Source organism: Protomyctophum parallelum, assembly GCF_964188405.1.
Source record: "Protomyctophum parallelum genome assembly, chromosome: 8".
Taxonomy (NCBI): domain Eukaryota; kingdom Metazoa; phylum Chordata; class Actinopteri; order Myctophiformes; family Myctophidae; genus Protomyctophum; species Protomyctophum parallelum.
Genome location: NC_139703.1, coordinates 35147202 through 35174332, shown reverse-complemented (window position 1 = coordinate 35174332; position 27131 = coordinate 35147202). Strand labels below are relative to the sequence as shown.

Genomic DNA, 27131 nt, shown 5'->3' with positions numbered 1-27131 from the left:
TAATCTGTCAGTTGTTTTCTTAGGCAGTCCTGAAAAAAGTCCATTGCATTAATCAAGCCGAGAAAAAACAAAGGCGTGGATTAGCGTTTTTGCATCGTCCAAGGACACATAGGCTCTGATTCGTGCAATATTTCTAAGGTGAAAAAAGGCAATCTTGGTAACATGATTAATGTGTGAATTAAAATTCAATTCGGAATCAATAATAACCCCCAGGTTCTTTACTGTACTGTTACTGTCTACAGTCAGGTTGCCAAGTCTGCTTAATATTGATTCTTTCTGCTCACTAGAAAGAAGGACAATTACTTTCCAGTAGCAAAGGCAAAGAGGAGACTGCATGGCAACTAAATATACCCACGATCACTAGTGTGTGCAGCAGTATGCACATTCCCTCGGGCAAGAGTTGATTTGACCTTGAGCATTTGACCAAGGCAAGGCAGATTTGACTGCTGTGCCTGTTGTTGACATGATAATATTCTTCCCCCCATAGGATCATTCTTGAAAAACGTTGAGATGTGGGGGCCTATAGTACCTTCCAGCAATTGTGCCAATGTGTCCCTAGGCAAGACACATTCTGTAGATGTGGCCTGTGCTGTCATCACCCCTAGAGCATTATCTTCCACCAACGACGTAGAGTCTGTGGGGACCACGGGGCCGCAGCCCCCATGAAGACTCCCAGGGCCCCTTTAGGCCCCCATGAAGATTTTCGTGGACATTTTACATTTACATTTACATTACATATTTTCTGGGAATTCCAAACATTTTGGACCTCTCCGCCGGCAAATACAGCGCCTCCCCTGTTGTTCCTCAATAATTGTTGCGAGGCAACAGCTTGAGAGACTACTCCGCCGGCTGTCCAAGAGGTGTTAAAAAGTAGGCTACTAGTCTCAAATGCTAATCGGGTTTCTTTTGTTTTCACCTAGCCAGATGTCCACAACATCAAAGCGTGTCAGAATTTCATGGTAGTTGTTCTGGAGTCGTGACATAATAACACTGATCAAGAATTCACCAAAGAGACCTAACCCTACACAGACTAGTGAGACTACACACTGACTCGAGAAAAGATTGATCAAACTCTTCGGCTCTGTCTTCCACTATAAACTGGAAGTTCAGAGATGACACATTTGTGCCCTTGGGCAAAGTAGGGCTGTGGGTCCATTCAAGAGCCAGATCATTCTGTGTTGCACCAAAGCACCGCACAGCGGGTGACGAAGACAGGTCAACAAGAGCTGACATGGAAGGACAATGGGCTGTATGCACAGAGAATAACTCTTCCTACTTCTGGGCTATTAACCCATTTTGGGGCGGGAACCCCTTTTGGTGTTTCAAGGATACTATGAATGCATAAACTGTAAAATGACCTAAATCTCCTTCAATCCAAGCCTTGGAATGCTGTCTTTTGTTTAGTATACTAATAAAGTAAAACAGAGTATTGCATGCTACGGAGAGTCGGAGACCCTCTCGTTAAACTGCCACAATCCATTAGGTTGAGATGGTTATCAATGCACTGGGGTCATGAATCACCAGGCCTTGGTTAGTCCTTGGCTATACGAGTCCGAGTCCCAGAGAACCAGAACAATACATTAAGGCTAATCGATGAGCCTTCATCTGTAAAATATGACCTGGAAGATGATTTGAAAAAAAATACAAAATCAGCTCAGATATGGAATCGTTCATGACGTGTGTATGCTAGAATAATCAGAATGAATTAATGTGCAATCTGATATCCGTGATAGTGACCTGATAACTGGTCAATATTGGACAGAATTGTACTGACTGAAGTATAATACATTGAAACAAATGGATTCAAAGGGAAAAAAAGATTTAGAGAATGAATAACAAAATGACAAGTATATGAACACAAACACTGTAGCTACTTGCATCCACAGCTGCGTGTGTGTGTGTGTGTGTGTGTGTGTGTGTGTGTGTGTGTGAACACTGAACCGCATAACATGCATATTATAGTGTTTGATCATCAATGTCTGTCCTGTTAATTCACTCAGGCATCTCACGAGACAGCTGACTTCACCACAGGCCTTGGCCTGTATCACAATACGTGTGTGTGTGTGTGTGTGTACGTGCGTGTGTGTGCACACATGCAAACTGTAAACTGCCACACTTGCATGCATGCCTGTGTGTGAGAGAGATAATCAGTGTGTCTTGTATATAGGACATGTACTGGATGTGTTTGCATGTGTATGTGAATGCATTATAGTCATATAGTAATACAAGGATAGAGACCGAACTGGATCGTTAGCCCTAGTTAGTTAGCCTCTGACTCTTAAAGTGAAACGCATGCCTCGGTTTACCGAATTTCGGTAATACCGCGACAGGAAAAGCCACGGTGTTGATACCGTCAGATCTCCGCCCTTCACGGTATTTCAATACAGCGTCGGCGGGCGGCGCATGCTGTGCAACTCCACTCGCAGACTAAGGCAAAACATTTATTTTCACCACACAGCACGGTAGATTGAAAGGTTGCTTCCTACCTTTGAGTTAATGTGTTGCTGAAAGACACCCAGATCCAATTGTATATTCCATATGTATTTCCATTGGCTGCCATGTCGGTTCGGTCCAAGCAAGAGCAACCCCCCCCCCCCCCCCCCCCCATCCAGAAACAGTTTGTATTGAGTCATGCTTCATGGGCAATGTACCCATTCTGCAAACTGTAAATACTTCAAACAATAAAGACGGAGAGCAAAAGTTGTCAACACCACTAGACCTACATAGAGTTGTGAGCATGCGCAGTTGGTACGTACATACACGTACCATAAACGGTCATTACGTGGGAGTTGGGGGGGCAATCTTTTTTTATTTTATTTTATTTTAATATATACATATTTTTAATACCGTGTAATACAGAGGTATAGGTTACTAATACCGGCACCATACCGTACTGTAAAATATCAACTAAAATAACAACTGATCAAATTCACACCTGTGTGAACTGAGCGGTGCAACTATACATGTATTGTTATAGTTACTGTACTGTACTGTACTGTACTTTGAGAAATGACAGTTGTTTTATAATCGCAATATTGCCCAGTGATGCTTGCACTGATGCTTGCTCGTGCCAATAATCACGATAAGGCACACCCTCTCGTGTAACATTGTGACCACAGCCGGAAAGAACAATGGAGTCTTTCACTGCACCTCTTCAACAGGTCTTAATTGTATTTTATATATATATATATATATATATATATATATATATATATATATATATATATATATATATTTCTATTTATAATTTATGTCAGTAGACATATGACTGCAGTTAACTTGATTCAGAATGCTGCTGCTTGAGTCCTGTACCACAGATACTAAGGAGGTGCATGAATCATACTGTAAACACTAGCGTCCTTGGCTCTTGCACCATCTTCCATGTTTGTCAAATAATTGATTTATAGAGCCAGAAATGCATTTCTGACCTCCACACTTCCACACAAGTTGTCTGGAACAGGAATATGCTTTCTGAACCCAGAGTCAGAAAATGTGAGTCTGCTACAACTAGCTGTTGAATCATAGCTTAGGACATTTTCTGTTTGCCGCAGCCTTTGACTTACGAGCTCACTCAAACTGCCTGTGTGTGTGTGTGTGTGTGTGTGTGTGTGTGTGTGCATGCGTGCGCACGTGCGTGCGTGTGTGTGTAGGTGTGCGGGCCTCCGCACGTGATGAGGTCCGCTCCCTCAGAAAGCAAAATGGCTGAGTATCATTTATAATGTGCCCTCAGAGTCTGCCTCCCTGCTGCTCTGCCTCCTCTTTTTCCTCTGTCTCTCTCTCAGAGGAGAGATGTAGAGAGGAGAGTAGAGGAGTTGTGGAGCAGGATGAAAACTGTCCCTATTAAAGAAATGGAGGCTCCGTGTGAGAGCTCCCTAGCGAGACAGAGATTAAATAGACGATTAGCACGATCGAGAGAGAGAGAGAGAGAGAGAGAGAGAGAGAGAGAGAGAGAGAGAGAGAGAGAGAGAGAGAGAGAGAGATATGGGGAGGGGGGAGAGGGGCAGAGGAGGGAGACGGCTAGAGAGGGAGGACATAAGGAAAGACATAAGGAGACGTGGGAGAGGAGGTAAAGAGGATAGAGGGAAGTGGGCCGGATCACGATTTTGAGGATAATTGCTAACAAAAAATGTACACATAAGGGGCGTATACAATTGCCAAAACCGCTGTCGTCAATCAAATCAAATCGATCGACCTGGTTCTAAACGGAACAGATGAACGTGATCACGAAGGATAAACTATAGGAGAGAAGTTCTCCTGGCTGGCCCGCATGCACAGAGAGTTGAAATACTTTCTAGGCTATAACTTGAAGAAGTTCTGAGGAGCTGAGGGAGACCAAGAGACGCAGCCGGCAGACAGACAGACAGACAGACAGGCAGATCTTTCCTTGGTTCCATTTTATTCTCGGAGACAAACTACAGCAGAGCAGAGGCATATAGTCTCCTTCGGCCTCAGAGTCACAACACACATACAGCCAGAGGGATCCTTTGGTTAGACATAGCATTGGTTAGACATAAGGTTGGTGAGGGGTGCGTTAAGACGACCGGATTAAGGTTGGTGAGGGGCGCGTTAAGACAACCGGATTAAGGTTGGTGAGGGGTGCATTAAGACGACCAGATTAAGGTTGGTGAGGGGTGCATTAAAACGACCGGATTAAGGTTGGTGAGGGGTGCGATAAAACGACCGGATTAAGGTTGGTGATTATTCTGTATCCTATATGAATCATAGATGTGCTTGATTGATCCTCCAGAATTTGGGTCACAAAACCCATTTCAGTCAGCGTTAGTCTGAAAACCATTTAAAACAAAAAACTGAGATGATTTGAATCGAATATTTAGGAAAAGTAATAAAATATCTCACACTCAGGTGTTAAAGCAGCAATTTGTAAAATTGATTTCCATCCTGTGTGTGTGTGTGTGTGTGTGTGTGTGTGTGTGTGTGTGTGTGTGTGTGTGTGTGTGTGTGTGTGTGTGTGTGTGTGTGCGCGTGCGTGCGTGCATGCATGCATGCGTGAGTGTGCACAATAGTTACAACTCACATCGTCAGAAACTACAGTTTCACACGATAAATGTTGGCCTCCAAGGAGTCTTTACACATAGGAAACATCAACATTTTCTCCCATGAGAACCATTGTCACGGCTGCTACATAAAACAGATACAATTATCACGCAATTAAATGCATTTCTGGAAGACTCAGTCACACGTTTATTTTATTTTCTTTTTTTTGCCTGCGATGAAGCGCTGTCTTCCCTATCATTATACAGATGCTAGCATCCCCACTGATACAGTACATAGCATAATTGCACTATTATCTTCATAATCACCACTTTCACATCATATTGCTCATTTTAACACAAGGAATTTAATTAATCCGTGATTAATTAATGATTGTGATTTGGGAGATACGTGCTGTATACATAAAATACCTCGTTTGCTTTACTGTGTCGTCGCCGTCAGGTGGAAATATTGCATTATTATTACCTGGATAATGCCATTTTCCAGCCAAAATAGCCAATCCTGAATTTGTGCGAAGTTCCATCGTACAAAATAGAGCTTATTAACCCGACACGCATCCTCCTGGGTGATGGCAGACTGCTGGGCAAGCGCTGGCGCTTTGGCATGGGGGGGGTCAGATCAACATATGGAATGTCAGAACCGGTCAGCTGTTTTACAAGCTCAAAACACGTTTTGAGCTTGTAGATCTTGTAGAGCTTGCAGATGTGGCCCTCTGGAGTGAGTGTGGAAATATAGTAAGTGGCCCCTCTCCATCGTCAAAGTTGCCCACCACTGAAATACATGAAGATTGAAAGCTTTCTGCACGACAGCGACAGAAACAGTATACATGGCCGGTTTTCGAACTACAGTCAAAACTATATGAGAAACAGCATGTTCTACTTGTTTGGTCGTATGTGTGGCGGCAGTGAGACATAGCGAAGGTTATGTGGATGTGGAGCAGCTCCATTTGGGCTAGGCTGTACAGCAGCCCACTGGGACCCTCTGAGAGAGACGACCAGCTTCACTGAAATAGAAATGAGAGCAAGAGGTGGGGCGGGGGGGGGGGGAAGAGAGAGAGAGAGAGAGAGAGAGAGAGAGAGAGAGAGAGAGAGAGAGAGAGAGAGAGAAAGCCAAATTCCAATACCCAAAATCTCGGCCCTCGTTCACTCACTAAACTAAGCTATGGTGACTAAAACTAAGACTAAATATATTGACGGTTGTCAACAAATAAAAACTAGACTAAAATGTTAGGAAGGGACTAGTGGACAAGAGATCCAGTATAATTCATTTCACACTTGGTTGCATGCTGAAAATAGCCGATCTATAAGCTCACAACGCGTCGCAGTGAGTTGTGAGCTTCATTGACGATGTTGGCTGGACAGTGCTGGAAAGTAACTGTACTTACTGCACTGAAGTACAATTTTGAGGTATGTGTATACTTGACTCGAGTATTTCCAGCACTTTTACTTATACTCCACTACATTTCAGAGGCAAATGTTGTACTTTTATTGGCACACAACGAGGGGGGGGGGGGGGGGACTCAATCTGAGGGAAATGGAAACCTGTGTGCATCTGTATACTGACGAAGATCTATCAAGATCGAAACGTTGTCATTTATTTATTCAATAAAGTAATTATTTACCAAAATAATGGTGTGCGGGCCATAATTCCATAATTGGCCCTGCACACTGTCGAGGTGCGTGTATGCTCTGTACTTTTATTCCATTACATTTATTTGAAAACTGCAGTTACTAGCTACTTAAGTTGTAGATTTTGATAATTATTACAAAACTTGCATTAACCACTCTAGCCCTATATACATTTCGACCATTTGGAAATAGCCGATCTACAAGCTCACATTGTGTCGCAATGTGAACACATTGTGAGCTTGTATTTTCAAAGTAAGGACAATAAAGTAATATAAGACAGACAGACAGCCAGGCAGACAGAAAAATAGTTGAAATGTGGAGCAATGATGAAGGTCCGGCAGTAAGCATAGCCTACAGTATGTGGGTTGCAGACAGTCAGTGAGAGGACTGTGACTCAGGGGGGAGACACACAACTGAGGAGGACAATCTGGGCCAAGGAGCAACAGGCCCAGTGGTGGACAGTAACCAAGTAGATTTACTCAAGTACTGAACTTAAGATACATACTGTATACAACTATACATATTGCGACCGAAGGTGCAGAGGCTTTCACTGCGTTTGCCTCTGCAGTGAAAGCATGACGCATCGCAACGTCACGTCCCGATAGCACCGTTAACCCGGTTGATTCCAAAATTTGCACGCACACTCTCTGGATGCCAACGATGAACCTCTGCCACCACATTTTCCAGAACGGCCTGTTAAAGCGCCACCAGGAGGCCGACTTTTGTAAAACACATTTTTGGATATTACTCCTCCAGATTCTGTCCAGAAATCCCACAAATCATTACACAGTATCTCTATAGTCATGTGTTCAAGACGGATCTGTCCGATATTTCATATTCCATCCTAATTGGCTAATATTGGCTTGCAAAGTTTGCACAATTAGCCCGTTTCGAACAAAAAGCCTCAAATCATGAACACAGCGTGCAATTTACGCTACATCTTTCACAGACTTTCCTACTAGGCTGAGGAATATATCCCACCCTTTTCACATTGGCCTGTTATAGCGCCACCAACAGGTGGATTTTTGGAAAACAATGCCTCAAATCATCCAATTGCCATCCAAGGCGTAAGAAGAAACTCTTTTCACATTGGCCATATTATTAGTGTGTCAGCCCTTCGGTCGCCCGTCACCTTAAGGCGTCTTACTGGTTTAGTATATTGTTTTGATTGTTTTGATACCTTATACTACATCTCAGAGGCAAATATTGCTGCCAAAAGTTGGCTTTGTACGAGGCTTAAAAGGTCTTTAAATAAATACTTTTTGAAATGTCTATGAGGAAAATGAACGGGGAATCATTTCCTGGGCCCTGGTAGGGGGCGGGATAGACCGATTCCGTAGCGGTTTCATGGTCGCAGCCTACGTATTTCCTGTTGGCGGACTCGACGTAGCTGCGGGGATAAAACCCTCACCAGGCGCACCTCTTCCACTACAGTGAACGGCAGAGTGACTGATGTTAGTTTGCCTCAAACTTTACTCCTTTACCTGCTTTTTTACTAACACTAACATTACAAAGATGCCCAGAACATCGAGATGAACCTGTGTAGTTTATGGCTGCTCCAACAGTAGTGGCAACATAAAAAATAAAATAAAACGGAATGTCTAATATCCACCGCGGTGGCTGAGACCAGAGACATTGAGTAATGGTTGAGACGAAGCAGGGAAAGATACATATCGCCAGTCTTACCCAATACCAAATCTTTCTGTTTTATGAACACAAGGCTGCTGTATTTTATACCTCATACTAAGCATTTAAAGTATGAGGTATAAAGTACACTGGCGTTATGTATCTTTCACTGCTTCGTCTCAACCATTACTCAATGGCTCTGGTCTCAGCCACCGCGGTGGATATTAGACATTCCGTTTTATTTTATTTTTTATGTTGCTACTACTGTTGGAGCAGCCATAAACTACACAGGATCATCTCGATGTTCTGGGCATCTTTGTAATGTTAGTGTTAGTAAAAAAGCAGGTAAAGGAGTAAAGTTTGAGGCAAACTAACATCAGTCACTCTGCCGTTCACTGTAGTGGAAGAGGTGCGCCTGGTGAGGGTTTTATCCCCGCAGCTACGTCGAGTCCGCCTACAGGAAATACGTAGGCTGCGACCATGAGACCAGCTACGGAATCGGTCTATATCCTTGAGGGTGAAATTAAATGCCCTCTCACGGCCCACAATGCTCGCCACCAGTGGCGTGCACTAGGGGGTACTAAAGCACCACCTGCCCTTGCCCTCTGGACAGCAATGTGTCATTTTGGAGAAAAAAAACACAGTGTATACAGTGTACAGTACGTGGACCATGGTGACATTGAACAATTCTTGATAACAGAAGCTTCTAATATATTATTTATGCACCAAAATCTATTAATCTCACTATTAAGACAACCAGACGGTTCCACACGTTGCACAAGGTACCCTTTTTTCACTTGAGCACCTGCCCCTCTAAATGTCTGCACGCCACTGCTCGCCACCCAGCGCCCTGAACCCGTTGAAACAGAGAAAGCTTCTGTGTCATTGAACACACTTTAACCATTATGTTATACTTTGGCTATTCATATACTTTGCGGGACTTTGGTGCCGCACTATATGAGCTTGTACATCTGCCGTTTCTGAAAGAATTGTACAAATTCTGAGATGGGGGTTCGCGGCCATTGTGGGGGTCCGTCTTGACAGAAGGTTTGAACACCACTGACATAAAAACATATAGATTTCCTCTTCATCAGATGAAGACCTAGGTTGAAACGTTGCAATTTGTTGCCTCTAAATAAAGTACGTCTCGGATGTTCTTTCTCTTCCTTGATGTTTGCCTTGATGCCTGACATCCAGCACCAGGCCTAAATATAGGCATTGAGATGCGCACACAATCTTCTCTGTGAACTGTCTGATTTAGAAGAAACTCAGGCTGTATTTTGCGTGTCTTAAGTACCAGGTCTTATTAACTAGAACTAAGATGAGAGAACATATTACTCCAGTTTTGGCATCACTGAACTGGCTTCCGGTTGTTTTTAGGATTGATTTTAAAATTATTTTACTTGTCTATAAAGCTCTCAATGGTCTCGCACCTTCCTACCTACATGACTGCCTGCCTAAATATGTCCAGAACCGGCCCCTAAGGTCTTCCACTGCTGGCCTGCTCGCTTTGCCTAAAAAAATGGCAACAAAAAAATACGGGGAAGCAGCTTTTTGCTTCTACGGGCCGTCGGTGGTCGGCATGGAACAAGCTCCCACTGTACCTTCGTCAGGCAGCCTCTGTAGACATTTTTAAAGCTCAGCTCAAGACCCACTTCTACAACATTGCTTTTAATTGATCTTTTATTTTTTATTTTTTTGTTATTCATGTCCTTACTGTATTGCATTACTCCTTGTTTTTTAATGTCGTTGCCTTGCTTTTCTTTTATTCTCCATTGTTCTGTAAAGCACTTTGAGCTGCATTTCATGTCATGAAAGGTGCTATACAAATAAAGTTGTATTATTATTATTATTATTATTATTATTACTTAACTTAAGACCTGGAGGCGTGGTCAATGCTCTTTGGCCACTCAGAATAGCCAAATGGCATTGATCACACCTCCAGGTCTTTTGATTTTAGTTTTAGTCATAGTCTCTTGAAACGTTTTTATTTAGTTTTAGTCACATTTTAGTCACGTGGAATGTTTTAGTGTTAGTCTAGTTTTAGTTGACTAAATGTCATAAGATTTTAGTCGACTAAATCTACAGTTGATTTAGTCGACTAAAATGTATTTCGGTGGGCCTTGATGCAATCGTAATGACTGATTTTACACTTACACTGATTTTACGTGATCTACAAGCTCACAATGCGTCGCAGCGCAAGGCTATTTTCAGCATGAAACCAAGTGTAAAATGACTTATACTGGATCTCTTGTCCACTAGTCCCTTCCTAACATTTTAGTCTAGTTTTTATTTGTTGATGACATTGTCAGTATATTTAGTTAGTTAGTTTAGTTTTAGTCATCATAGCTTAGTTTTCATTTCGTTTCCATTTAAAACAACACTGCTCTGTACCAATGTTGAGAAACGGTGATCTATCCCATAAGTATATTCTATACATAATGAGAAGCTGCTCGCTGCTGCAGCGAGCCCACTCAAAATAATGAAACTGATCTATAAGCACATGCACAACACATTGCAGCTTGTAGATAAAACTATTTTCACTGGGATAACTTGTAGATCAGCTCTTTGTGCTGGCATAGCTTGTAGAGCTGCTGCCATTTTCGCCGGAGGACATTTTGCAGAAACTAGCATTTGCCAATATTATATACTGTATGTCATGGCCGGAAATAGAAAAAAGTGCTCCTCATACAGTAGCACAGCTCTCCACCAGGTCAGGTGGTCAGGTTGTGGCCTCCTGGTGGCGCTATAATAGGCCTTTCACGGCAATTGGATAATGACAATTAGTTAATGATTTGAGGCATTTGGTTCCAAAAAACATGTTTTGCAAAGAATCTACCTGCTGGTGGCGCTATAACAGGCCAATGTGAACAGAGCATTTAGTGGGAATATGAATGCAAAATTTCACGGAAATACCATACAGCACTCATGATTACTATGTATCAATTTGCGTAATTAAAAGTTGGCCTCCTGGTGGCGCTATAAAAGGTGAAAAAATGTCGTCGCAGACAGACGGATGGACTTTTCAATAAAGATACTCCATCTCTACTCTGTGCCAGTGGTGGAATATGCCAGAATATGCCATTTCACAAGTTCAAAATGTGTACAAAATCTATTGAAAATAGCTGAAATGTATAGGGTTGAAGTGGTTAATGTATGTTTTCTAATCAAAATTAAAATCTCCAACGTAACTACAGTAGTAACTAAAGTTTTCAAATAATTGTAGTGGAGTAAAAGTACAAATGTTGTCTCCGAGATGTAGTGGAGTAGAAGTAAAAGTACTGGGAATTGGAAATACTCAAGTAAAGTACAAATACCTCAAAATTGTACTTAAGTACAGCGCTTAAGTAAAAGTACATAATTACTTTCCACCACTGCTCTGTCCAAAACATAGCCTCACTCTTCATGGCCACACCTTCGGCCTGGCGGAGGCGATAAGAAGGATGCTAGGGTCCATGTGGTTAATACCCTGGAGGAGCTGTCAATACCATCGTTATATATATATATATATATATGTATGGTCCCGAGACAAGAACCATGATCTCCGTCCCCAAGGAAAAACAGAGCACAGGGTTCTTACTATGGAAGACAGTCTCTCTGGATAAAATAATGACTTTTTTTACTTAGATTAATTGCCTGTGTGCTTAATACATTATAACACGTGTGTTGATCAATCTAAACGTGCTTGTTAATATCATAAGTCTTTGCGTGCAACGGAGCTTAATTTAAAAATCTATCCAAAATCCAAAGCAAGAATCCCTCTGGAAATCTGTGGTGCGAACCAAAAGTGGTTCTCATTCCCGGGTTCGCTCATCGTCCCTATAGCATTCTACAAAAGAATAAACCATTGTCCCTATAGCATTCTACAAAAGAATAAAACATCGTCCCTATAGCATTCTACAAAAAGAAAAAAACATCGTCCCTATAGCATTCTACAAAAAGAATAAACCATCGTCCCTATAGCATTCTACAAAAAGAAAAAAACATCGTCCCTATAGCATTCTACAAAAAGAATAAACCATCGTCCCTATAGCATTCTACAAAAAGAATAAACCATCGTCCCTATAGCATTCTACAAAAAGAATAAACCATTGTCCCTATAGCATTCTACAAAAAGAATAAACCATTGTCCCTATAGCATTCTACAAAAAGAATAAACCATTGTCCCTATAGCATTCTACAAAAAGAATAAACCATCGTCCCTATAGCATTCTACAAAAAGAATCACACTTTGTGGTTGCCACACGATTGCAGATTCACTGCCACTATGATGTCAATATGATGTCACTATGATTGACCACATGACGTCTCACGTCAACATTAATTTAGTGCTCTATACAAACATTAAAAGTCCATAGACTTGGCTGGCAAACGATTTATGTCATAGGCGCTCTAAACAGAGCAGACATAGAATACGCTCATCGACAGGCTGGGTGCTGGGCTAAAGTGGATTGGATGGAGCCCGCACACCATAGGTAATATCAAGACGTTCTTTATTTAAATACTGACAACGTTTCGATCTGTTTGATCTTCATCAGGTCATGTGAACATACACACAAGTTTGTACATTTATAATAAGGGAGTGCCCCCATTACCCAATCAAAAACACCACATTTTCATCATAGTTAAAACACTTTTTAACTAGTGCACTAAAACTTCTGAACAGACTATATTCACATCAATATGTCTGGGTCCCCACCCACTCACTCAGGGTTGACGTGTCACACCTGTAGTGATGGGAGGGGCACCAAAATGTGGTGTTTTTGATTGGGTAATGGGGGCACTCCCTTATTATAAATGTACAAACTTGTGTGTATGTTCACATGACCTGATGAAGATCAAACAGATCGAAACGTTGTCAGTATTTAAATAAAGAACGTCTTGATATTACCTATGGTGTGCGGGCTCCATCCAATCCACATAGGCGCTCTAAACAAACATTAAAAAGCTCATAGACTTGGCTGCCAAATGACGCATCATCGTATGGGGCCTGCATGCAGTATATATGAGTGTCATTTATGTTGCCAAAGGGGTCACGCTGGGTCAAGGCCGTTCACCGTTGCAACCAGGCCCGTGGGACACATACTGAACAGAACATACACCATTGCACATGCCACACATGTCGACAGCAGCAGGCTGTACGCAACATCCCTTCCACCACAATTACCACAACGATCGCATTTCTAAGGTGGAGGTAACATATGTTCTGTGGAGAGAAACACACAGCGTATACACTGTGCCTCACTAAGCATAAACACACAGACAGACACACACCAGGGGACCACTGATACAAACAATACCCCCATATCATTTACTCACTTCCCAATTACTTATACCAGTGACGAATATGGTAATGATTTACGGGGTCAGAAAAAGGCATCATCCACTTTATGTTTTTGAGGATTTCCAGCGCTTCCGATGTACAGACTACTTAACCAACCACTAATACACTTCATTATCCCCCAGGGGTCTACATTTGCACCCCTCTCTCATTTTTCGCTCTACACAATTAATGTATTCAATGAAAATAGTCTGTCTACAAGATTTCTGCCAGTTTTTTCTTTTTTACAAATGTTTGATTATGGGTGCATGTGGTTAAAGTTCCAGTTTCTATTCTATTCTATTCTGCTCTATATATATTCTATATTATATTCATTTCAGCTTTTCCCAATTTACAGTAACAATGGAGCACTTCTACAAAATGCCTTCTAAATCCTGACAGTTTTCTGGAAAAAGATGTCAGTGGTGCTCAAACTATTTCACGTCAAGGACTCCAAACATTGCATGTATTTGGTCTCCGACCCCATATGAAAATATGTTGTTACAGGGACCCCCGCAGAAGCAAAGATTTGAGTTAAAAACGTTCGCTCTGAAAGAATACAGTATTCAAGATTTGCACCACATTTTCACAATTATTCAAAAATAGCAGATCTACAAGCTTGTAGCAAAATGAGCTTGTAGATCTGCTATTTTTCAATAGCTAAAGTATAACATAACGCTTTAAACACCAAAAGGGGTTCCTGCCCAAAATGGGTTAAAGGACCACTTCACCACTTTTCAACCTATCTTCATATAAAAGGTCCTCACTAATAATCATGAAAAAAAGGCGCAATTGTTTTCTACTTGGTCTGTGTCTCATAGGAGGGCTGTGGGCAGTTCAGAAACCGTCCTCCAGTGACATCATCGATGGGGAATACAAGCTAATAGAAACTGGAGGCTTTCTAGTCCTGAAAAGTTGCAATGTGAAAATGGAAGCCATCGTTCTCACGATAATAAAATCTAAAAAAAATTGTTAAAGAAATCTTGGTTAAAAAAAAGGTCTACCTAATGATGATGTCACTGGAGGACGGTCTCTAAACTAACAGCCCTCCTATGAGACACAGACTGAGTAGAAAAAATCGTGCCATTTTATCATGATTATTACTGAGGACCATATGAAGATAGGTTGAAAAGTGGTGAAGTGGTCCTTTAAGAGGTCGATTGTAGTCTTATCTGTCGTATCCGGTCCAGCTACTTGTGCTGTATCCTGGTGTCTACAACAACAGGTGACCTAGAATTGACACTATATATATATATATATATATATATATATATATATATATATATATATATATATATAATTATATATATATATACACTGTACACAGCAAAACATCCAATGAAACACAATTGACGGTGTCCATCAACCTATCAGCTTCCACATCACCTCTGATGACACAAGGGTGCTCACATGACAAGAGCCAATCCAGGCTCTCACAGCATCATCAATATTCAGCAGCACGTAATGGAAGTAACATGCCAATATTAGCGGATTTAGCGCCCACTCACACTTATACGTACAGTACCACAAATACAGTAGGGTTGTCCCGATCCGATCACGTGATCGGAAATCGGGGCCAATCGCGTCATTTAAAAAATGATCGATCGGAATCGTATCGGGAGCAAGAAAAACGGGACATCCATAGTATCAATATTATATCCATATCATGATATTAGACTGGATATTGTCTGTGATTTTGGATATTGTATAGGCTACTATTGTGATATGGTATAAGTGTTCTATAAAAATATAAATATCGGATTGGGAAAAATCGGTATCGGCAGATAACCAAAATCAAATGATTGGAATCAGATCGGGAGCTAAGAAACTTGATCGGGACATCCCTTAACCACAAGTAGCAAAAAATAGCAGGTTCTTGCTATTCAAAAACAAGTAAGTAGTACTTGTAGATCGGCTATTTTCGATATCAGTGCATTATATGTTAACCCATTCTAGGCGGGAATCCCTTTTGGTGTTTTAAGCATTACAAGCTCTACAAGCTCATAGCGGCACTGGGTGCCGTGCTACAAGCTTGTAGATCTTTTTAAATCGAGATATTGTATATCGTAATCGTATATCAGTGGTTCTTAAACTATTTAATGTCAAGGACCCCTTGACATTGTCTGTCCTGATGACTAAGCGACCGAAACGTTGACCTAATAAAGAGCAACATTGTGTCTGACAGTGTGCAGGACCTCTTCTTTGTTTTTCAAAGATACCCTTTTTAATGTCAAAGGACCCCAAAAAGTATATGTAATTGGCCACCGAACCCCCATCTGAAAATATGTTGTTCCAGGGACCCTCCCAGAAGCAACGATATGAGTTAAAAACGTTTGCTCTGAAAGAGCAAAGATTTGCGCCACATTTTCAAAAAAATCTACAAGCTCATAGCGCGTCACCGAGTGCTGTGCTACGAGCTTATAGATCTGCTATTCTTCAATAGCTAAAGTATAACATAATGCTTAAAAACACCAAAAAGGCGTAACTCCCGCCCTGAATGGGTTAAATAAATACGTTTTGAAACGTCTATATGGGGAAATAAAATATGGGAAATTATTTTTCCGATGCCCTGTCTGTGACGCTCGCCTCTATTATCCAAAAACGGTTGGGACGACAGGGAACCACTGACATGGAAAATGATTGGTTTAGATGCGAGGAGATGGGGCGGCTAAACTGTTGGTTCTGTGCTTGTTGACCCCAGCCCAAACTCAAAAGCAAGAGTGTACAGCATTATCTGCGTGCAGTACACTTTGTTGTGAAACAAGTAACTAAATGCATCTTCAACCGCTTATCCGCAGTCGGGTCGCGGGGGCAACAGCTCCACCAGAGTGCTCCAAACTTCCCTCTTTGGAGAACATGGTATAGACATTCTAATATAACTAAATGCACGACTAAGTAAATCAGTGGTTCTCAAAGTCCAGGGGTCCTTGAGGGAGTTCCATGGGGTCCCTATATAGCTAAATGATAGTTTGGAACCAAATGGGACCCTTATGGGTCTATAAATTAACATAGATTTTACAATATAAATTGGGGTCGCAGAGATAGAAATGCCATTAAATGGGGGGGTCCGGCATAGACTAATGAATGTCAAACTGGGGGTCCTTGAAATTAAACAGGTTGAGAATCACTGCTAGAGCCGTGCTGTGGGTTAATTATAGTGTCTTTGTGAGATTTGGGGGTCCTTGACATGTCATAAAAAAGTTCTGGGAACCACAGAAATAAATAATACAGGCACAGTAATGAGGAGTACTACCCTTTCAACCCTCCTATCCTTATTCCGGGCTTTGACTCCAGTATAATGGGTTTTAAGTGGTTAAAGGAAAATAGAATAATTATAATGCATTTAAAACATGTCTACATTACAAAATGTAGTAGCAACTAAAATAGCAAATGTGTTGCTCCGGCATCTGCGCTCGCTGCTCCGTCTCAGCAGTGGTGGAAAAGGTGCTCGCATTTCTCTTACATTTTTAACTCAAATCTATGCATCTGGGAAGTCCCTGGAACTACATATTTTCAGATGGGGGTCGGCCAGTGGATGGGGGGAGAAATCCGGTGCCGTCTCTATTCATATATAGTCTTAAGGTTCTACCTCCCCACCAATGAGCTGTGACAGTACTCATAGTTCTACTTCCCCACCAATGAGCAGTGAGGGTACTCAGTTCCACTTCCCCACCACTGAGCAGACGCCACATGCATTAACCCACATGGCTCTCTCTCTATATATGCCGTCGTGTTGCCGCGGAGACCTGCTCACTAATAACACAGCACCTGATAGGCTGGCGGGGTGGGAGGGGGACAAGGGGAGGAGGAGGAGGTATGGGTGGGGGGGGGAGTGCGTGACGTGCATGTGTCCGCACGTGTGTGTGTGTGTTAAGTAGAGGTGTGTGTGTATGGGGGGGGGGGGGGGGGGGGTGGCTTATTTTAAACTGTCCTGGGAGATAATGTCATGCATACTGATCACGTGTAAACATGCGGGCAGCGCGAGGGAAGGGTTTTCATTAGCCTGCTCATTCAAACGGGACTCCCTCTCCGTCTGTGTGCTGTACTGATGCTGTGCTTACGTATGTCCGCTGCTAGTGTGTGCCATGTGTGTGTGTGTGTGCGTGCTTGCGTGCACAGCATCCCATGCATAATGACGATTTTGGCGCGTCACAAAACCTGATGTAGATGATAAACCGATGATAAAACCGAGTATAATCCATACATAATAATCGCAAAAAACCTTAATTCCGTTCCATTTAAATGCCTCGTGTGCGTGTGGGTGTGTGTGCATGTGCATGTGCATGTGTGCGGGTGGGTTTGTGTGCATGTGCACGTGCGTGTGTGCATGTGTGCGTGTGTGTATGCGTGTGTGTTCTCTGATAATTTATGACATAGCACGGCAACACATAACCAGACGCTGCCAGCCTCCTTCCTGCAAAAAGGCGCACATGCACACACATGCATATACTGCACGCACACACACACACACACTGGCACACACACGGAGGACATGCGCCTCGCACACAACGAGATGTATCGCACAGACACACACACACACACACACACAGAGAGGGACACTCACCTTCCGTGGGGGAGGTCTTGAGCCGCGTGCACAGCCCCTCCGTGCCGCCATAGTCCTCCTGGAGCTTGACCACTGCCTCGGTGGCGCGGAGCTCCATGAGCGCGCGCAGCTCCATGACGGAGACGCCGAAGCCGGCCGCGTGGTGGTTCCCATCGTTCATCTGGTTCTTGGAGTAGACTCCACTGTTGGACATGTCCCCCATGGTGGAGACCAGAGAGACCACTGCTTCTTGGAGTCAGTCGAGATTTCAGGCGTTCGTTTAATTATTGCTTCGGCAGGCGATCGATCGCAAAAAAGGGAAGAAGAGAAAACTGCTCGCACGCAAAAAAAACAGAGAGAGATGAGTTGACTCTCATCCACGATTTATTTTCTTTTTTTAGAAAAAAACATCCAAAAATAGAGGTGCGGGAGGAGAATGACAGGGGGAGAGAGAGAGAGAGAGAGAGAGAGAGAGAGAGAGAGAGAGAGAGAGAGAGAGAGAGAGAGAGAGAGAGAGAGAGAGAAAATCAGAGGGGAATAATAAATCAATGGACGGTCTTCGCGAGGAGATCGATCAGCGATCGGCTCGGTGGCGCGAAGGAGAAAAAGACGAAAGAAAAAGAGAGAGAGAGAGAGAGAGAGAGAGAGAGAGAGAGAGAGAGAGAGAGAGAAAGAAAGAAAGAAAGAAAAATCGTCAGAGAGGAGAAACAGAAGGAGAGGAGGAATAAGAAGAAGAGAAGAGGAGGAGGAGGAGAAGAAGAGGAGAGGATACGCGAGAGGGGAGCATCCGGGAGCAGGATAGCGTGGTTTGGATTGACGGCTCCGGTGGTGGTCAGGTCCTGAGGAGAGCGTGGTTTGGATTGACGGCTCCGGTGGTGGTCAGGTCCTGAGGAGAGCGTGGTTTGGATTGACGGCTCCAGTGGTGGTCAGGTCCTGAGGAGAGTGTGGTTTGGACGACCGCGTTGGTGGTCAGGTCCTGAGGAGAGTGTGGTTTGGATGGACAGCCCCGGTGGTAGTCAGGTCCTGAGGAGAGTGGGGGCGGGCGGCGGGCTGGCCGAGTCCCGTCGTCGGTCTCAGGCTTCACCACGGCTGCGGTCCACAGCCACTCCACGCCGCGCGGCTTCCCATCGCTGCTGCTGCTCGATTCTTCACTGTTGCACTGCACACACACTGCTGCTGCTGCCTCCGCTGCCTCGCTCTCTCTCTCTCGCACGCGCTGCTCGCTCTCTCTACATGGTGATCTTCCCCATCACTGCTACAGAGGTGAGGGAGAGAGACAGGTGGAGAGACAGGTAGGTGGTGTGTGGAGAGAGAGAGAGAGAGAGAGAGAGAGAGAGAGAGAGAGAGAGAGAGAGAGAGAGAGAGAGAGAGAGAGAGAGAGAGAGAGAGAGAGAGAGAGAGAGAGAGAGATTCCAAAAGAGGACAGGAGGAGGAGCAGGAGAGAGCGAACGAGCGCAAGAGGGAGAGGGAGAGAGAGAGAGAGAGAGAGATATGGAAAAGATGAGGAGAAAATGGGAGATGTGGGGGAGAGAGAGAGACAGAGGATAAATGGTGAGCGGTGCATTGATCAGGGCAGAGGAGAATGCAGCGGTGTGCGCTGAAGGGCAGCCTCTCTTCTGAAAGCTGCTATTTCTACTGTATGCACTGTATGCATGTATGTATGTATGCACTTATACGTATGCATGTATGCACTGCATGTATGCACTTATATGTATGCATGTATGCACTGTGTGTATGCATGTATATACTACTGCCGCTGTCGCCACCCTCCTTCTGAGGACACACCGAGCGACCGACAAGGAGAGAGACAGGGAGAGAGAGAGAGAGAGAGAGAGAGAGAGAGAGAGAGAGAGAGAGGAGGGAGGATGCTCCTTTCTGCTGCAGCGCGTCAAGGAGGAGTACAGTGTGTGCGCGGGCGGACGGATGGACGGACGGACGGGAGGCTGTATGCTCTGACGACAGAGCGCGACAGCCACACGTATAACACTGCACTGTCATGAAGAGGATGGTGCCACCGAAGCCCCCCATCCGCTCTCTCTCTCTCTCTTTCTGTCTCTCGCTCTCATGCACAGCGAGCTGAAATGGATGCAGCGTGCGTGCATACGTTTGCGCGTGCGCATAGCCCAATAATAAGCATGTTCGTTGTATGACTGCACAAACAGGCGGCTAATTCTGTTGTCTAGGATGCTTTTTTTCATCCTTACAGACTGAATCAATGTTGGCAGTAAATGCAGTTAATGTATAATTATAACAATAATTAATCAATCAATTAATTAATACAAAAACAAACCATGTCTCTGTATAAACCAATAAGTAAAGCTCAGAGTTTTATGACTTTATGACTGGCTATGCATTGAGTAGAGGCTCCTATGTACAGTAGGTGATAAAAGTTTGGGGTCGAACGGACGTGTTGATGATTTGTGCCATTCGTGTCAAATAGGCCCCTCCCGCTAACTGTGGAAACCAATTGGAACCAGTTGGAAAGGAATATGAAAAAAAAATCATCATCACCCATCCCGCCGTATAGCACGGCGGCCTGGCGGAGATAATGCATGTTGCTGCTCCTCTGTGCCAGCAGACTGTCAAATGGAGGCAAACAAATTCTCGCTCAGGGAAGAGATGAGTGTGTGCGTGCGTGCGTGCGAGTATCAGAACGGCTAATGAAGTGACCAACTGAAGAGAGAAAGTGCATTACAGCAGGTAATTCTCCCAATAATACAACGCCAGCTGGCACCGCCTGGCAGACACCTCTGTGGCACCAGCATTTACTCTGCTGCTCCAAAGTGAAAATAAATGGTTTCAGACTTCGGAAGTGAAGAAGTTTTGTGATTTTTTAAACTTTCCTCACTTCTTCACTTCCGAAGTCTGAAACCAATTATTTTCCAAAGTGAAAATAAATGGTTTCATACTTCGGAAGTGAAGAAGTTTTGTGATTTTTTTTTAACTTTCCTCACTGCACTGTCCTTGAGATGCGTGGCGTGGTGCAGTGATGGTTTCAACAGCAAAACAAAACAATGAGGCAATAGCCACTTCAAAATACAAAGCTGGTGGGGCACGGTGGCACAGTTAGTAGTGCTGTCGCCTCACAGCTAGAAGGTCCTGGGTTCCCCCGTGTCCCCTAGGGTAGGTACCCTCACAAAAACATGCAGTAATCCTGGTCTCTAAACTGCCTCCCCCTGGCCAGGCGGGACGCCTGATGGAGGGGAAAGGAACTGGTTGGAATAACGTGTTCCTTCCACGAGCTACGTCCAACCAGGGAAACTCCCCCCTGTCAGGTGTAAAGGAGAAACTTGGACACTCAAGCATGAAGGAAGCATGAGTTAAGTCCGTTGCTCTCCCTAGGTTGGCGGAGGGTGTGTAGAGCCCAGGATCACATCACAGGATGATTGACACAGGGGTGAAAAATGGTTTACAAAATCGTGGGTCAAAAAATATAAATTATTAAAAAAAAATACAAAGCTGGTGATTCGCTGTCACACATAATTAGTCAGGTGTGTTAATCAATGTAAGTATGGAAACAATTTTCTCTAATCCCACATTTTTGTGTTTGGTGACAAGGCAGGCCTTGTGGTTATATTTAGCTTACAGATTTAGCCTTCAGAAGTGAAATGGGAGTGATGCAATTGGAGATGTCCATATACTGTATCGGTATTGGCTCTTTTTGATCATATCGGTTCATATCGACATCGGCGAATGTGCCAGTCTAACCACAGATCCAACACAGGAGTAAGCGGTTGACACTATATGGCAGGTAAATAAAATGTTGGGGCATGTGGAGTTTGCTTCGGAGTTGCCCAAACTGCACATTTTAATGAGGAGTCTGCTATGAACACAACAACGAGATTTATATAGCTAGAAAGCTATAAACACAACACGAGATATATAGCTAGATAGCTATAAACACAACACAAGATATATAGCTAGATAGCTATAAACACAACACGAGATATATAGCTAGATAGCTATAAACACAACATGAGATATATAGCTAGATAGCTATAAACACAACATGAGATATATAGCTAATTAACACTATTCCCACTCGGTGGACTTCAAAATAAGATATTTTGTCTTTTTTTATTAACACTGGTATCGGTATTCGGTATCGGCTAACACAGAAACTGTGGTATCGGATCGGGAATGAAAAAAGTGTAACGGGACATCCCTAGATGCAATTTATGACAATGTTTTCCCATAGTATTAGCATACTATACCATCAATACATGAAGATACACATGGCATCTCTCACACAATATGTAGTTTTGGTTATTAGCATTAGTTCAAAGACTTGTTCCTTTTCTTTTCCTTTTTTTATTTTTATAGCTTGGGGGTGCTTCCATTATAAGAATAGCAATTATTTCAAAATAGGTTCTCGTGAAAGGAATCCCTTGGCAATTCAACCACATCTGTTGTATATATATGTGACTACTTGACAGATAAACATGTTTTATTGCAAATACTGTGAGTTTCAAAGGAGAATTCTATGCTAGAAGGCTTTCTTTGTAGTTGTTACGTCCCCACCAAAGAGGGGTAAAATCAATGTTAATTTAACCTGTTCTGACATTCCATATGTTGACCCCCCCCCCCCCACCCAGGGTGGCGGGCCGGTTCCGAACTGCCGCCCCGCGTCCGAAACGGTTGAGAAATGACAGAGTTACTGTGTGCCAGTCCCTCTACTGTACCCTCTACTGTACTGTACTGGCACACACAAAATCATCATGTATAGCCTACAGTTAATATGTGCGTGTGTGTTAGGTTGCGCACAGGTGGTGAAAAACAACCATTCTGTTTTCATGCTCATACCCAGCCAGCCAGCCAGGCAGGCACCCACACAGATAAGTTAAGCTTGCACCACTCAAAAAAGTTTATTTATAGCATTTTATTTTTTTAGCATATATTATTTTATTAGGCATTTCTGCCTTTTCATTATTTTAAAGGGAAAAAACCCTTATATTGCTATTTTAATGTGCCTCATCATTATTATTTTCAAGGGAGAAAGAATGCACCTATGCCGAGAGAAGAGTGGCTCCTGGGAGGGGAGGGATTCACAGTGCCGTGTCGCACAGACAAATACTAAAGTTTACAATAAAGATCTCTGCATGAGGATTTAAGGATATTATGCTTATATTATTAGAATAAGGGTTTCTATCTACAGTCATGGATTGGACAATGGACATGGAGTATTTTGTTGGGACATTTCAGACGGAATATTCTTCTCCTGCTCCGGGTGGAGAGAGCAACAACAACGAGTTGTTTTTGCTATCCCTCTTTAGCACTCAAACAGCGAGTGCAGATGCAGAAGCAGATCTGAACAAACTTACAAAGACGGTGCTTAGAAGCCTGTTGATTCGAGGTTACACCGCTGTGTGTGTCTCTGTGTATGACGATGAATAATTATTCCACAGAGTGGTCTTTTCAAGAACGACGTTTAAAGACGAGGGCTGGATTATCCTCATCATGCCGTCTCTCTCTCTCTCTGTGTGTCTGTGGTAGAGGGGGTGGGCCGACAGAGTGCTACACTTCTGTGACCGAAAGAGTGCTAGACTTCTTAGTAGGACGGTGTGCGACCGATAGAGTGCTAGACTTCTAAGTAGGCCGGTGTGTGAGAAATTAATTAATGCAAACCGAAATAGCACGGTTCATTGGAGCGCAATGAACCGTGTATGCTGTACCAAACGGTTCGGTTTTAAACCGAGAACCGCTACCTCATACAACAAAAATGTTGTGTCAAACCATTGGAAATGAATTGCGAGCTTGCATCAGTCTCATGCATCAGCTATACAACAATCTGTTGTGCAGGTGTGAGTGAAGCCGAAGGCTTGAAAAAAAAACCGATTGGAAATTAAATGAAAATATATGGGGGTACTTTGGCCATGGGAGGATATGAATATCTTACTTGTGTCACGTTTATTGAGGCCAAAACAATGAACAATATTATCACGATAATCCAAAACGCTTAACACAATGAGCGCCTGGATTTCTTTCAAAATAGGAGCTTGGGGTGCCTCTGATGTCATGGACACTGGGCTCACTTTCTTCCTGGACTACAATTCCCATAATGCTTTGGTGTACTGCTCCTCATTGTGGATAGGGGGAGGGCTGTCTCAGAGACACTGGGCTCACTGCTAAAATCAAAAATATCTAAAACCACATATTACACACATAAAGACCCCAGGAAAGTGTTCTAAATCTTCTAAACGTCATTAACATATATTGTTTTGCAAAAAGGGTGAAGTTTCCCATTAAAAGGTCTTTAAATAAATACTTTCTGAAACGTCTATGGGGAAAAATGCATGGGAAATGCTTTTCTGCGTCTGTCGTTGTCATGAAAGGGGACCTGATGGTGGCACTGTGGCACACATATCATTAAACAACAATAATAATTCATATAGGAGTGGTTGAATGAGCTCACGAAAGGGAAAGGAAAGTGGGGAGGTACCTAAGGAAGATGGAGGAAGCCAAATGGAGGAGGGAGTGAAGCTAAATGGAAATGGGGTGAGCGAGAGGGCGAGAGGGGGGGGGTGGGACGCGATGTTGATACCTGAGCTGAGCCACATCAAAGAAAAATGATGCACCGCTTTCAAGAATGCACACGCACGCGCATACGCGCACACACACACACACACACACACGCACGCACACGCACACGCACACACACACACACACACACACATGGAATTATTGGAACAGAATCTCTGTTTCTTTGCACAATGAAGGCGTCAGCGTGCAGCAGGGCTATTGTTAGCGTCTGCCATGCATTCACATATGAAACGCTGATGACTGCATATGTGTGTAGCAGGCGTCAAAATGGTTCTCCTTCCCTGTTCTAAATGCATTTGAACATCAAAGAGTGGGTAACTTCAGTCGCCTCGAGTGTGCATGGTGGATATACACGAACCCCGTTCAAAATGAGTTCATCTTCCTTGCCTGAATGCATCATGACTGCCTCCGTCTTGCTTACCTGCCGTGCGTGCGTGCATGCCCCAGATACCGTATAGTACTGTAGGTAATTGAGTTATCTCTGGCGTGTGCACACACCATATTCTATTTATGTATTCCCAGCACCCAGAGTAAAATAGTCAATGTTAATTTAAGACAGATATAGCGTAAACATTGACCCAGAAGGACCAATGAGAGAGTCAATGTCCACACTACTTATATTATATCTATACCAGTAAGACGAGGGAGAGAAGCGTGTGCACTCATCCACCCGGGTGACGGCAGACTGCTGGGGGAGCGCTGGCGCTTTGGCATGTGGGGTCAGAACAACATATGGAATGAATTCTGTACTGGCCATATATGGAGTGTGATTTGAGTGTACAGGGTTTGATGAGGCCAGATCAACATATGGAATGTCAGAACAGTAAGGACGGGGTGGGGAAGGATCAACATATGGAATGTCAGAACAGGTTAAACTAGAAAATTCGCAAATTAAAAAAAAGTGTGAGAGTGTGGTTGCCGCAGTGGCTTACATATGCCCCTCCCACTAATATTGCCAGCCAATTACAATGTCGCGTCACCCCTGTGATCATGCGTAAGTAATTGGGAGGGGATTTAACCCCCGAAATTCATGTTTTTGCGACAAACGGTTACATTTGTCGCATTTGCGGCGCCCCCTATGGATGAAAATGGAATTGCTTTTAGAACTTGGTTGATTGAACCACCCCGGACATGTGATTCAAATTTGGGATGGATTGGACATTCCGTTCGTGATTTATGGCATTCTTTGTGATATAGGCCCCTCCTACTAACTTCGGACGACGATTACGGCCGAACGATATGCACTATCAAAATTCCGCCATTCGAGTTTTCATCGGAAAGGTCCAGAGATCACGTGTACAGATTTTGGACAAAATATGTAGGAGGAAAAGCAAAAAGTGTGTTTTGGACAAAATTCAAATTTGCAGGATTTGTTTCCCTGACGAAAATGGGCGTGGCCTATATGTGGAAATGCATCATGGATGCATCCATGGAAAAAGACATTTTGATTTTACGACTTACGGTTCAAGAGTTATAGGGAAAAACGTAAAGTGGGCTGTTATAGCGCCACCATGAGGCCGACTGATGTAATTCCTTTTCAATTAATTTTCATAATTATTATGAACCTCCCTCCCAAGTCTTGTAAATATGGCGCTTACGGTCTCCAATGGAAAAAAATACTTACATTTAGTCTTCGATTTCCCCATTATAAGTCTATGGAGAACTAATTAATTAATATCAATTAAACTATACAACGGATCTCTTAGCAAATTACAAGCACACGATTCCCGATGAAGCCGGTCAATTTGACATATGGCTCGAGTGTGTGCGGCAAAAACTGTGTGAAGAGTAGTGCGTCAAAGTATCCTCATTTACAGTAACTAGAGTCTGGTTGCCCTTCGGGGCAACCACACTAATTAACATTGATTTTACAACAATGGGGTCCCAGAGATAGAAATGCCATTAAATGGGGGGTCTGTAGACTAATGCATGTCAAACTGGGGTCCTTGAAATTAAACAGGTTGAGAGTCACTGATAGAGCGGTAAAAGTCTTCTCTTATGGGGGTCTCTGGCATATCTTTTCAAACGGGGGTCCGCGAGCTAATTAGTGTCCATTTGGGTGTCCTTGACATGAAAAAGTTTTGGAACCACTGTCTTAGAATCTTGTTCAAAACAAGCTATATTATCTTAGATGACTGTTCAAAACAGTGTTGTTTTTGTCGACTAAAACGAAGGCGAAAAATGTTCGTCGACTACCTTTTTTCACTGACTAAATGGATAAATGAAAACTAAGCTACGATGTCTAAAACTAAGACTAAATGTAATGACAATTTCGTAAAACTACTAGTGGACAAGAGATGCAGTATAAGTCATTTTACAATTGGTTGCGTGCTGAAAATATATTTTCAGCAAGTGTAAAAACAGTCATTACGATGGCATCAAGGCCCGCCAAAACACATTTTAGTCGACTAAATAGATTTAGTCGACTAAAATTTCACAATATTTAATCGACCAAAACTAG

At 43.1% G+C, this 27131-nt stretch overlaps 1 protein-coding gene and 1 long non-coding RNA gene across 2 annotated transcripts in view; both read right to left on the bottom strand.

The window, feature by feature from the left end:
* atp2b2 (ATPase plasma membrane Ca2+ transporting 2) overlaps positions 1-18571 on the bottom strand; it is a 145493-nt gene extending 126922 nt beyond the window's left edge. Inside the window, exon 1 of the mRNA XM_083771716.1 lies at positions 18152-18571. Coding sequence (XP_083627842.1) covers positions 18152-18353 — 202 coding nt within the window. The 5' untranslated portion in view covers positions 18354-18571. The remainder of the gene's footprint in view (positions 1-18151) is intronic.
* An 8-nt stretch (positions 18572-18579) lies between these two features.
* The window catches only part of LOC310863410, a 108448-nt gene continuing 99896 nt past the window's right edge, over positions 18580-27131 (bottom strand). Inside the window, exon 3 of the long non-coding RNA XR_014569662.1 lies at positions 18580-19385. This is a non-coding gene — a long non-coding RNA (uncharacterized lncRNA). The remainder of the gene's footprint in view (positions 19386-27131) is intronic.